The 14,839-nt window shown below is 33.0% G+C and overlaps 1 protein-coding gene across 1 annotated transcript in view; it reads left to right on the forward strand.

The window, feature by feature from the left end:
• Positions 1–14,839, forward strand: part of LOC119633938 — an 81,102-nt gene that overhangs the window by 986 nt on the left and 65,277 nt on the right. The window contains exon 2 of the mRNA XM_038027789.1: positions 6,672–7,267. Coding sequence (XP_037883717.1) covers positions 7,098–7,267 — 170 coding nt within the window. The 5' untranslated portion in view covers positions 6,672–7,097. The remainder of the gene's footprint in view (positions 1–6,671; positions 7,268–14,839) is intronic.

The raw sequence follows: 14,839 nt of genomic DNA on the forward strand, positions 1-14,839 counted from the left end.
ATTTGCTCAATTGCCCATGTACTCAGTTGCTCAGTTACGCAGTTACCAAGTTGCCCAGTTATTCAGTTGACAAGCTGCAAAGTTGCCTAATTGCCACATTGTCGAATTACTCAATTGCAAAATTGCCCAGTGACGCAATTTCCCAGTTGCCAAGTTGTCCAGTTTCTTAGTGGTCCAGTTACTCAGTTGACCAATTGCCCAGTTACACAGTTGACCAGTTGCCAAATTTACCAGTTACTCAATTGCCGAGTTACCAATTTACTCAGTTGCTGATGATAAAGATATCCCCAGTTTATCATTAAACCCATTTGGTCTCTTTTCAAGAGTAACCTGCATTCAAAAACTTTCAATATTTTCACAAACTTTCAAAACCAGCAACTTAATATCTACGACCGAAACATTATTTAGCAAAGAAATACGGATGAGCCTACAAAAGAACGAATGGACCGACAGCCGGGGCGTTGAGCATGCATAACAGTAACACAAATTATAGATTATATTGAAGCTCAAAAGATAGCGTCTGAGATTTTCAAAAGTTTTGGCATCATGACTATACCTTCAACCATTCGATGGGAGGTATACACGCGATAAACAGTAGTATAATACCAACAATATTATGACTAAACCTTTAATAACGTTAAGGTAAATAAAAGCATAAAAGTATATTAAAATGCTGAGCAAACCGCAAGTATTGAAAACGGAAAATTTATTTTACATCAAAAGTAATAAAAATCGTATCAAGGAAAGGAAAATTAATTAAAATGAGAAAGTAATGTGCTCGACTGCAGACGGATGTTTCCTGCTCTTTAATTAAAGCGGATGTTCGAAAATGATGAGACACATAGTTCTTGTTTTACTAGTAGGTGATTGCATGTATTTTGATTAGCGGCATCTATTCAAGTCAAAATGATAAAGTAATGCGAAGTGTCAATATACACAATGGTTAAATTCGATAATTTTGACCCTTGTCTACCTAAAGTAACAATTTTCCATTTATTATTATTGAGTTAGTCAGCGTACACAGACGCTTTAAAATTGCTTTTTCGACATCGATTACTTTTATTATTTGATTTGAAGAAATTTGCTGTCGAAACCCATCAAACACTTTTAGAAGCTTATGGTGATGCGGCTCCATCATAACTCAATCAAAAGTGTTGGTTTTGATGTCAGTGACAAAGAACGACCTGGAGGACCAGAAAATTCCAAAGACAATGGAACTGCAAAACTGACTGAACGAAAGCCCAGCTCAAACTCCCAAAAAACTTGCGAGCACCTTGGCAGTTTAAGAATCAAGCGTTACTTGATGTTTACGTGGGATTGGAAAGACCCAAAAGGATAGAAAATGGTTCGCGTATTGTGACTGATGATAAAAGATGGGGACTATTACAGCAATCCAAAGTGCAAAAAGCCATAGGTTAGTCCAGGACACCGAAGCGGAACATTCAAGGCCATAAAGTTTTGTTGTGCGTATAGTGAGATCAGTACGTCGTAGTGTATTACAAAACTGTTACTGCAGATGGCCAGCCAAGTCAATTGAACAGATTGAACGATGTTTTGTTGCAAAAAAGACCACCAATCGCCGTTTAAAAGACGAAAAGTCATTCTTTTGCTTAGCGCCTTCCGCTTACGATTACGGTTTCGAAATCTTCGTTCTTTCGACACGGTATCGCTATGTTGAGGAAAAGTTGCAAAAAATGATGGGAAATATTTCGATCCATACATGTTGTACTTACTTTTTTCAACGCCCTTATGTTGTGAAAATATGATCAAAATACATGCAAGCGCCCAATGTTACTGAAAACGTAAAGCTTGACCACTTGAATTGATGAAAAGATGATTAAAAAATAAAAATAAACATAAAGGAAGAAGAGCAAACTTTTCATGCCGTCAGGAGGGATAAAGGTATGCAAATTTGCATGTGGCCACAATACCTCTTACACAGGTGTTGAAAAGTCTCCTATTTTTTTGCAGAATGATTGAAAATCTCTGACTTAAGATAAACACTAGGACGGTGCATTAATTTAAGGAAGTCTAATGATATGATTATATGAAATGTGATTACAATTTTTCTATTCAAAATATTGTCGACCGTAACCGTTTCGAAATTCCGCTTCGAAAGAATGGTCTCTCTTTTGAGAATATCCAGCAGAGTCCATTAGTTTTTGATATTGTCTTAAGAATTGGAGCATTGTCTGAAAAAGTCTCACCAGATAGTCAAGCAGTCGAGCTGATAAGAATCGCAAGTACTAAGACGGTGTCTGCGAGTTCAAATCTCAACACGATTTGACCAAAGTTGCTCGTAGTTGTAACGAGTGATGAAGGCATAATAATGATCGATTGAATGCATGCCCACTAGGCCGTTGCAGCTCCTTATACCTGTCTCTTTCTCTACTGCTTTACCCCTGACTATCAGTATGTTTATATATCGGTCCTGAATTCTTAATTGATTGACAAAATTCTAATATGTTCTCGGATAATGATGCATTATTGGCTTATAATTTGCTCATATATGCAATGCACAAAAAAAAGAAAATACACGTTGTTTAGACTTGGACGCGATCGCATATGTTGCGGCATAAAACCGAAAGACCATGCTGCTACGTAGTACTCTTGCACTATTACAAAGCTGAACATAGCGATAACTACGCCATTTTCGGAAAAGCCCTTTAAATTAATGCGCACTTGCGAAGCGAATATGTCACGATTTTGCCTTCATTCTGGAGATGTGTATTAAAAAACCGATTAAATTTATTGGCATAGAAAATTCTTAGAATTTAATTGGAAAGTCATCGCATAATATGTTTTATAAGTCAATGGCAAAAATATTTATATATTGCCCTTAGTTTATAGGGTGCAAATGTTATGCATATATAAACTTCTCCATTAAGAGCCTCCGTTCATAAGTCAAGTCTTTTGGTAAATGGCAATTAATGCTGGAGCATTCTTGTCGAAACCACAACAAGCAAGCGAGCGAATCTAGCTGATCAGTTCGCGAACGAATGCTTCTGAACAGATGGTTACGATCGGAATGATTGTTGCATCCGACCGCATTATATTGAATTTAGGCATAGTTCTATGGCGAAATTCCAATAGGTCTCGATCGCAGAAATGCTTTGCAATCTCCCAGAACGCTGTATATCACGCGTGTACGCTATGTATGTGACAGAGAAAGTGTGACCCGAGAGCAATTTACAATGTTTTGCGGAGCAAATTTTTTATGGACTTAGTTCTGGTCTGCCACAAAATTCATCGGTTCATGTCTTTAAGTAATCGATCAACCTTTTCATGTAATCATAGAAGAGAGCCATGCTGATCACAGCATGACCATGAACTTGTCAATTATGTCGCGCATGAATTGTACTCTGTTTTCATTTCGGTTCTATTTACAGTTGTAATACTTCCTGGCATCGCTCTTCAAGTTTCCTTCATGACTATTACCTGGAGTGTAAACAATTTATTTGCTTTCACATTAAGCAAAGTCCTTTCAAATATTAATCAACAAAAATAGTATTTGTTAAAGCACAAGCTTACAATCGCTATAGTAAGTCACTTTACTATTTATCTCCGATGAAAAAAAAATAAATAAATAAATAAAAATGGAAATATCTATTACGCTTTTAAATATTTATTTCTTTAGCATTCTGTGACACTGAAGCGGATACCTTCAAGAAAGAAATTTCTGCTTAGTAAAAATATCATAAAAGATTACCGCAATATCCTGTCCGCGTGTTTAAAAGGTTAATTCCAATATTTAAACGTAACATCCATATATGGGTATATATATATATATATATATATATATGCAAGGGAAGTATATGCATATACATGTATGCATATGACACATAAATTGTACATTTTTAGTGAACCGTTAAAACCAATAGAAAGACTTTTGCAATACACAAGCATTATACTTGTGTTGAAAAAATGTCCTTGATCAATATTCAAAGCGTATGTGAAAAAAAAAAAAATATATAAATAAAAAATAAAATGAAAAAAAAAACATTTCAATATTATTGTTGGTCTGTAATAAAAAGAAAACTAAATATAATTAATAAGTAAATACGGAGAGTAACGCAGGTGTATAGTTTGAAATAATATTAAAAAAACAAAAAAAAAAAAAAAAAAAAACAAATAAATAAGTAAAAAACCTATACACACCTTGAAGCGACTCTCCAACGACTTCCGTATGCAGGGCAAGAGGGTGCAATCATTTATCTTTTATTCATTTTAACTTTAATTTTATTGAATTGTTGTTGAGGTTATCCTCATTTTTGACATGGTCACAACAATGGCTTAGCATTGTCTATGGTAGACAAAATGTGAGTCAAAGAGAGCAATATTTGTCCAATACCGTAGACGTTATTGTGAAACACTTCATAATTCTTTCACTTTGTCGTTGACACGTCTTATGTCTTTCCCTTTCCATTTAAACGTTTAAAACGGTTTTCGGGGGCAAGTTAACAACCACACAAGCATCCACACACATTTTCGGACTTCTTCTTCTTCGATTTAACATAACTTTGCTCATTGAGCAACGTTTTCAATAAATCGCCTACAGACGCCTACAGATCTCCCATGACTCAATTACTCATGTATTTTTGTCAGTTGAGTATATAATTACCGACATCAATCAATGATTTTGTGCTGGACCTTTTTTTTTTTTAATGAAATCAAAAAATCAATCTCCTTCGTATGCAGTGTTTTAATGGTATTGGTGAAAGGACATTTCCAATGTCCCAAAAATCCACGTTGCTTAGACTTTAGCTAAATCACATACAATGATTAGGGGAAAATGCATTAAGAGGGTTTCTATCTTCTCATATCCGATATCGCGTGTCGTATATAACACACAGAACGGCTTCCGATAGACCCCCCATTTTGTTATACCGTTCGATTCAGAAAATAATTCTGAAGCTAAGCTTGTCTGCTCATGTATTTTTATATACAACCGACAGGTTGCAACTTTTGATGAATTTTAATGAAATTGGATACACTTATGTCTTTTCGCCCAAGGACGAGTCCTGTTAAAGATGGTTCGATCCGGACCAGTTTTTTTAGCACTCCTCATAAAACGTCTTATTTTTTTTTCGCAAAATCTTTCGACTAAACTCACTAAATTGAAATTCTTTTAAGCCCTTGCCATGTAACCGATCCTACCAAGGCTAAATCTTTATATGGTAAAAATGTATAATCTTCAATATTTCGTGGTGAAAATTGCTTTAAAATAGTAAGTTGGCGAAGCAATCCACCTTACCATATTTGGACCACGTAGGTCTACTATTAGATATCAAAGCATATAAGAATTCTTAGATAATGTGAACCCTTAAATGTCAAAAAGACTTAACTAACTAGCCCAGAGGAAAGATTGTTAATGGAAACGAATTGCTTGCGATTGAATAGACAAGATTGCATAACGTTACATACGCACCTAGAATAGTTGAAATTGTGATAAAGCTTTTCAATAGGTGATGGGTAAGGGACTCTATGAAAGGCCTTTGAAAGGCCCAATGAGATAAATATAGAGATTTTATTATGGTAAAGAGTTTCTATAATTAACTCACAAGAGAACGAATTTGTTACGGTGAGCACGAAACCCAAACGGACTCGTGAATTGCGGACGCCGATCATAATAATACAATTCGATTTGCAGTTTCATGATATGTTCTACAATTTTGGAAAGAAGATAGCAGAATACTAGTTGGCCGTAAATTGTCTAAAGATAATGAATATCCATGCTCCTGTAATACTCTTATGTTGACTATTTTCCACTCCTGGCGAACTTGTGTGAGGTAGTACGGATATTATTTATGAAATGCAGTAAATGCTGTGAAGTAAATAGAAATATAAGATTAATTAACTTAATAAAGATTCCATTGACTCCTGTAGCGATGGATTTAACTAAATTAAGAGCCGTTAAGAGATCGATATCATTAATATTGACAAGAGAGAAAGAGACAGATCCGTAACATAATTGGAAGACACTAACTAAGATCGATATGTAGGGTTTATAGCTGGCTTTTTATAAAATAGTTAATGATCTCATTGATAGATTTTGAGATATTTTTAAGGACCTACTACGCCAGACTAACGTATCTTGGTCAAAGGATGAACGCTATTGAAAATGTTTCGGATAGGAGCACTTCCCATATAAAGCCTAACAATGAAAAGTCGTTTTATGACTAGCTGTAGAATGACGCAGGGCATTTAATTGTGGAACGTAGCCCACTATTGCTTTTTTGCTTGTTTTTTTTTTTTTATAACTTTCATAGTAACTGAAAATCTGAGAGATGCTAATAATAATCAAAGTATTTATGAAATGCGCAAAAAGGCAAATTCATTGTATTATGGATCGATAGAGTAAAATTATGCGCAAGGGAAAAAAAATGCAATGTTCCTTGTCTACCTTTTTGTACCCCTACACTGAAGTTATGTGCATATACGATCGGATTGATTATAAGCATAAGAGATTAGGGTCCAAAATAATTATAAAATTCAGAAAAAAAAAAAAGAAAAAATTGTAATAAATGATTCTTTAAATGAGGGAAAGTTGAATTTTATACATATATATTATATATATATTTTAGTAATGTACTGCATGCAAAATAATAAAAATTAAGTTTACGAAGAATTCGTTCCTTTTTATTTATTTATTTTATTTTCTTTTATTTCAGAGACATCTCTGGAGGCAGCAAGTTTTAAGAAAATAATAAACATAATGAATAAAATTGAAAAGATGTCCTTTCTGGGATGCATGTAATTAATGTTAATAATGAAGCGGGCAAACACAACAACATCGAAAAGAGACAAAATGCAGTGAAAAAAGTGAAAATCCGTCAAAAGTCAAGGAAACTGAAATCATTTATTATAGATGTGGATAAGAAAAATAAAACAAAAAAAAAAAAAAAAAAAAGTAGAAGAGAAGAGAAAACAAAAAGCGGCAAAATTGTGACAAAAGACAAGAAAAGTGTTTGGTATTAAAACGTACAAGGGGGAACATACAAGCAAAAATTAAAAATTGATTAATTTCAACATTCGTTTCAAGCAAATTTCAAGAATATCTTCAATAATAGAAAGGAAGTATTACTGGGCTAGCAAATATGACGGAAAACCAAGACAAGCATGTGGAGAGAGATAAAGAAAATAAGAACGATGTCAAATTGATGAAGGGACATGAACATGAAAATAAGGATAAGCATCAACATACGCATCATCAACAGCAACAACACCAACAACATCAACAGCTGACTCCGGGAAAAGAACATGAAAGGTACGAGTTTTTTTTCCTCTTTTCATTTATTTTATTTAGTTCTGTTTTTGTTTTTTTTTTTTTTTTTCGTTACATATTTGACTCTACTTTCTTTGTTTCTCGGATTAGAATCACGTTTGCGGTTCAAATTTGTTTTTGTTTTGATAATTTTTTGTACATATATACATATATAAACATATATATATATATATATATTTATACACAAACACAAAGCCACAAGCAGACACACGCACACGAATACACAATCGCATCGTTTAAGTAAATATTTATACAACGTGTTGAAATGTATCAATAATTGTATCATAAAAATGTGCTCAAAAACGCCTATGCCATGAGTAAACAAATACGTAAACATTTAAGCAAGCATATACACGTGTACGTATGCACATCTAAAATCCTTAAATGAAATTGAAGGATGTTGACATAAGAAAGAATTTCACATTTCAATTCAAGCGTATACTCTAGAACAACATAAATAATTTATTTTGAATACAGATACTTATGTATATTTACCTAAGTGTTTTTTTCTTTTTTTCTTTTCCTTTAAGAAATGAACTAACGATTTTTCAATATGAATCTCATCTAATGTGAATAGTTTTAAATTGCAGTATCTTTGATTTATGATATATATGCGCTAGGGGATGAATTAAGAATATTTTCTTATTAAATATTTAGATAGTTCGGGAAAATAATTAAGAAAAATATCAGATCCATGCACAGTTCAATCGTATTAACCTTGGTGTGGGAGCTACGTCAAAGCTAAACTTGATGCCGCCTCTTCAAGAAAGTATTGAAGGTGAATGAGTAGAAAAAACGTGTTTTTATATACATCCTCTCTTCTCTTACACGGTAAATACGTTTTTTAGATAACCGTATAGAAGAAAATTGTGTAAAAAATACGTGACATATGGTAAATTTGGGTGTATGTTCCACAGGTTTAAAAAAATCGTGTAAGGTCAGGAAAGCCCAAACATTTTCCCAAAAAAACCGTGCAAAAAAAGTAATAATAAAACCCATATTACGTCTGCACAGAACAAAAAATTTCGCAATCAATCAAGAAATAAAACAAGAGGTCGTTAATTACGGGCTTTGGCCGTAGCAGAACAAATCATTAACACATACTTACCATTAACCGAGTCCAATATCACCTATACATAACGTACTTAATTATTTGCTAGGCGCAAGTCTCTTCTCAGGCTTTAATTCGAAAGACTTTCCTCTTTCTGGTGAGTCGGTCATTTTTCATGTCGACCAAACGACAGATTTAATGGTTTCGGTTCGATCATTATGACAGCTACAAATCTCGGTCTTAGCCCACATAATGTCTAATTAACGATTCTCGGCCATTTATTTTTTCAAGATATTTGGTTTCTTAACTTCAAACCTATATATAAGTGCATTATGTAATAACTTATTTATGCGCATACAATGGACCTAAATGATAATATGGCTCGTTTTGCGATCATTTCTTACTTAACAATACTTTGATGACTCTAGCACCTGATCTAGGTTGCGGGTTATTGGCGATAACCTAAAGTGTCCTCGTCTTTGCTTTGAAGTCCATCGTCCATACAACGTAACCTCTAAAAAAAATCTGCTTGGGCTTTGAAATGAAAATCTCTTAAGGGTTACAAGTCATTATCTCTCTTATGCATTGCGAGGACACGTCAGCTAAGATGCATTATTTTACTTTTTGTCAATCGCACACTTTCAAACTCGACTTTGAGCTAACAGCTAAAAGAATATAACTAAAAATTTTAACTTTTTATCTTAATTTTTACAATCGTAGGAATTTCAACAATAGACAGAAAGAAAGAGAGTGTGTATATGTGTAGCCTTCATTTGCATGAGATTCAGAATCGACTTAATCATGTTCATCTGAATCATGCGTTTGTCTTTCTCTCTTTGTCTTTCTGTCTAAAGTCTTTAACGAATGTTTCATAGTGATGTGACAAATGGCCGTATATGTCTAGTATATAACTCCAACCTACGTTGGCGAATATCAAAATTTTAGACAATTCTAGATGAAGTAAAAGTTTAAGAAAATATTTTACCGAACTTATATTGAAATATTAAGTCTATCGTTTAATTTAATCTTAATGATAAGTGTGTACCTCGACAACGGAGAGTAGAGATGTAAGAGCAGCAAAGTATTAATGAGAAAAAGAAAAAGTCACTTAAGCTATACCTAAATGCTATTGAGAACTTTAATAGAAGGGCTTAAACAAGCTATTAACGTGATATATCAATACTTGGTATTGAGAGAAGTCATAAATCAAAACACGCTTCTAATTATAAAATCTCGAATAACTCAATGATATGATGAACAAAAGAAATAAAATATTCCGCAGATTGATTGATATGTGAAGTTAGGTTAATTTGAACAAACAAATTATTCGTTACGATCCACATAAAACCATTTGATTGATTGGTTTGTTTGTTGCTGGCTAACTTGATATATATATATATATATATATTTATATGTAAATGCTATTAATATCTAAACATATATACAACTTATAAAGCATGTATATATACATGTATTTATATACACATTTGATTGATATTTGCGGGCACATATAAATACTTGCGCGTGTGCGTATAATTCTGGATTAAGTGAAGCGAAATCCTTTAAATGATATAACATAACATGGCTCAATGCAGCAAAAGGGATTAAAATCAATGATCTTTAATACTTTGATATTTTATTTATAATGTTTGCTTTAATTTCATTTATAAGCATTTTATCTGACATTTTCCCACCTATGATTGTTTTAAATTAATTAAAGTCTAATGCACAGACATGACTGGAAAAACAACAATCATTAAATCAGTAATAAACAGTGAATAAACGAGGAATGAAATTGTTCATTTATTTGAAATTAAGTGTTCTTTTTAGTTCATATGCATATAAGTTTTTTTTTTATTTGAAATGTTCTTAGTTAATTGTGATTTTAATAAAAAGTACATGTTTCGTTCATAACATAGTTTTTTCCTATTATTCGAGATCGGTTAAATGTGATGAATCATTTATGCGTAACGCGTTAGACGAGGTCGTAAAAATCCATTATATGGGAATACCTCTATAAAACGGGTTTTCCCACAATGCGGAACCAATCTACCGCGTTATAGGGGCGACTACTGTATATGAATAGAATACAATATAAATAAATAATTTTGGAAATTTTTACAATAATCGCCAGACGATGCAAGTTTTAATTAACGCATAACTATATAAAATTTATGATATATAGTATGTGTACAAGCAAGCGATGGCAAACAGTTCATGGCCTTGTTTTCTTAGATGATAGGCAGGAGCATGCAATACTTGTTACACAGACATTTCTTTTACAATTATATAATACTCTGGCAGTTAATTAAATACATTGTTGCTATCAAAAAAAAAAAAAAAACGCTTTCCAAGATATTTATTCAAAATGATGTTATATACGAACTTGGAAAAGTCTTGAGTTTTGTAACAGCAATAGAACATATTCAAAAAAGTGTTTATTTGGATCGTTCTATTTCTCGAATAACATTTCAAAAATCTAGAATTTACGGATTATGCAACACTATTAAAATTCCTGCGTAGAGCAAATGCATTACAAAGTTCCTTACTCACCTTTCGCACGTTTAAATCATCTCATAAAGCGAGTACGAGATCAACTACATGTCGCCCAATAGATTATATAGAAAACTTACGATATTGCAATTTAAAATCATCTCTCCAACTTTCAGTAATGAGAAATGAACTGTGTGACTGAGTACAAGGAAATCATAAATCATCACAAATCAAAGCAAAGGGAAACAAAGCTCAAAAACGCAAGTTAGTAGAAGAAGAATGTGTGAGCAATAAAAATGACTTGAAACCTCGAGTTATTGAAGAGGCTAAGGCATGTGATAGCGATGAAACGATTTGGTGAGGAAAACAAATGGAAAAGAAAATGGTTCGGTATCAGTCAGTCCACAGACTGTACTTTTTAAAAGTTTCCGTAAATATTTATGATAAACTTAATGTTCAGGCAAATTTCAAATTTTTCGTATATTGCTATCTAACTTGCCTCTCCTTATCCAATATAGCCATTATTTCCCAGCCCGTGTGGCAAGTGCGGCTATATTGAACTACCGGCCCAAAGGCCGTCCAAAGTCTCTCACTCAATGTGGTTTATTTGGTTTTTTTATATGTAGTCAGTCACTCTGAGGATGTGCGCTATGCGTGCAAGCACGATGGTGATCTTCGACGAAGACTCTTAGGTACAGAGGGATGGAAAGAGGGAGTAGTGCCGGTGAACGTTTGACTTACAAGCGGAAACATCAGGCACCAGGTGGGAAAGACTAATGCACTTAGGTTGCTTCAGAGGCGGGCAGCGTGTTTGAATACGATATGCAGGCAATTGCAGGACGAGTTGGTGGGAACGATGAGAGAGCCTTGAGGTGCCGGTCAAGGACTTAAATGATGGATATATCTTTTTTTGTCTCTTTAGAAAATTTATCTTGGCTGTACTTACACATAAGCACCGCACCGCAGCCCAGATTTAATCGATGCTCGAGAATATCGAAAGTCTTCAACACACTTCCCAAAGTCGAGATAAGTTATAGAGGCTTCCGCCCACACCTGCGAGTCATATTCTAACTTAGAAATGTTCTTCGTCTAACCTACATGCGAGAATTTTGCTTATGATTACAGGATTTGATTGTAAGAAAAAAGTCAATAACTATTTTATGAGTTCCTTTGAGGAAAACATTTAATTATTTATATATTAAAATTTTTAAAGATAGTTGGGTGAAATGATATAGAAAGGGTTGCTGCATTATTAAACTGCTTTTTTTCCAATGACTCAATATAAAAATGTATAAATAATAAAATTTAAATTACAACACGCCAGTTGTTATAAGCAATAAAAATATTCATTGTCTACGCCCACATATATATTCGCATATACATATTTCCCTATATATATATATGAAATACGTACATACAAGTCCGATTACGACGTGACATTTATTTTACAAAATTGCAACAAATATAATTTATATATATATATATATAGATGAATGATAACAATCCTTGGGTATGGTTATATATATGTATTTGCATATGAATACGGATATAAATAACAACTAAAACACAAACTTATTCAATGTCATCATATGTGTACGTATAAGTGTACGTATATTGATATGCATGCATAACAATCTATTGTGTTTAGGGAAAAAATTCAATGAATAATCCAATGAGCATAAAAAGAAAGTTACACCGAACAAGAAAGGAAGAATTTTTAGAACCCAAATTTTCACTTCACAAGTACATTTTATGGTTGGAATATATTTTATTAAAAGTAGGCGTGTCCGAAGATCGTACTAGGATTATGGACATTTTTACATTCAGTGGCTATCCCTTAGGTGAGTTCATAATATTTACGTCTGCTAAGTCCATGTTTGTCAGTTCAAATCTCAGTCCGCTAAACCATTGTTTATATTAGCTATTTATATAATTATCATTTATCGGTACTTTAAACCTAAAAAAAAAAAAAATATATATATATATATATTGAAAGAACTTGACTACTACTACTTGTTCAACTTTACCGATGCTTCTGATCGATACTCTCTCTTCTCTCATTATATTTTATCACAAGTTCAAGTCTCACGACTGTCAAGTCGATGTGCGCGGGTTCAAATCTCAGTCCGGTAAACCATTCTTTCTATTAGCTATTTATATAGTTGCCACTTGTATGATACAGTAAGCTTAAAAAAAAATCTTACTTTGATAAATCGTTACAAAGAAAAAAAATATATATTATAATATGTAGAATTTCGCGATAGAAGTCCTTTAGTGCAAGTATTTGGGCGTTCAAAATTGCTGTGAAATATTTGGATCGGATGGAGCGATATTTTGAATCTCCTGCCATATATAATCGTTGTTGCGGAAACTGAAACTGGCAAAAGGCCTAATTTTGACCTCACTAAATATGGACCACGCTCGTCTAATTTTTCGATTCCAATTCCTCTAAGAGTTTTAATAAAAAATAAGGCTTTATATGTCAAAAATATCTCATTTCTAATATTTTATGATGAAAATTTTTCCTTAGCAAATCAAACATAGGGAATTTGAATCAAAAAAATCCATAATCCGTTTCGGCGATCAGAATTCCGGTAAAAAGTATGCGTATGTGTAATGCAAAGCTCATGGACTTCATTTGCCCGATGAGCTATTCCATACACAACCCTATCCTATATTATATAATATGATGAGGCAATAAAAGAATTACAATAACTCTCTTTGGTATTTAATTCAAGTCTTGCGCAGATCTTGAGACATCCTATGAATATTTGTTTATTTATTGTAGACAATAACCATAATTACCTGCTTTCATTATGTGTTAGGTGTGTGCCGAAAAAATTTTGCTTCACTTTGTGCACTACTGTATCCACGGTATTTATTTATTTATTTATTTTTTTTTTTTTTCTGTATTATGATCACGATGTGATTGCTAGGCGCTTATAACAATCCTGGGAATAATTAATATGCTAGCGATTATGCTTATAATTTAGATACATTCATTCATTTACTATCGAAACAAAGCCTATAAATACATAAAATATTATTGTACAGACGTGAACTTTGAAAAGATAAAAACAAATTTATTCATTGATGAAAGTATTGCACAAACTGTGCTTCGGTTATTGTTCTCAAACGATGTGCCTACGTCCTCGATGCATTTTCGTCTCAAATTTTGTATTGATTAAATCCTTCCCGTTTACGATACGCGACTCTTCTCTGTCTGCGTCATTGTGACGCACATCATGGTATGTTTCGTTACAAAAACGAAACAGGTCCATTTTCACATCTTTACTAACTCCAAAGATTTACACTAACAAATATTTTCTTTTTTTTTTTTTTTAATAATAGTTACAAAATTAAGGTAAAGTAGAAAAAAACTTCTTTGAAATGTAATATGAAATGTAAGTGCAAAAAAATTTACGTTCAAAGCATAAATGAGCCCCAAGGGCACTTGGGCAGGATTAGCAATATCTTGTGAATCCAATAGAGACTTGAAAAATAATGCTCTCACATTTGCTGCTCCGAGAGTAACTACATATTTAAATGCAATCAAATACAATCACCTATACTGCAACATCCATTCCTTTTGAAAAACGGAGATATTCATTCTCAGTTTACGTGGCATTGCAGGCTTGTCTGTTCTTCGGTCGATCTGACTTATTTTTCAATACTAACCTGCGTGCAGGAACTTTCAATGTTTCTGACGTAAGTAGCTTTCTTTTTGCGAGCAGGACAATATTTACCACAAAAATTATAACCAGACCAACATACTTAGAATATGATGCTGTTCAAATGTGTTTGTTTATGGGGTGCCCGGTGCTGTAAACATTTTCCCAAAATTAATACACTCCTTATCCTGAAAAAAAAAAAAAAAAAAAAAAAAAAATTAAAAATAATCACATTAGAGAGGAGAAAACATAAAAAATAGATGAGATCGTAAATCTATAAATAGAACGTGTAATAAACATTTCAAGTAAAACAACGAGCGTCACGTTCTAAAACTAATA

Source organism: Glossina fuscipes, unplaced genomic scaffold (assembly GCF_014805625.2).
Source record: "Glossina fuscipes isolate IAEA_lab_2018 unplaced genomic scaffold, Yale_Gfus_2 0, whole genome shotgun sequence".
Lineage (NCBI taxonomy): Eukaryota > Metazoa > Arthropoda > Insecta > Diptera > Glossinidae > Glossina > Glossina fuscipes.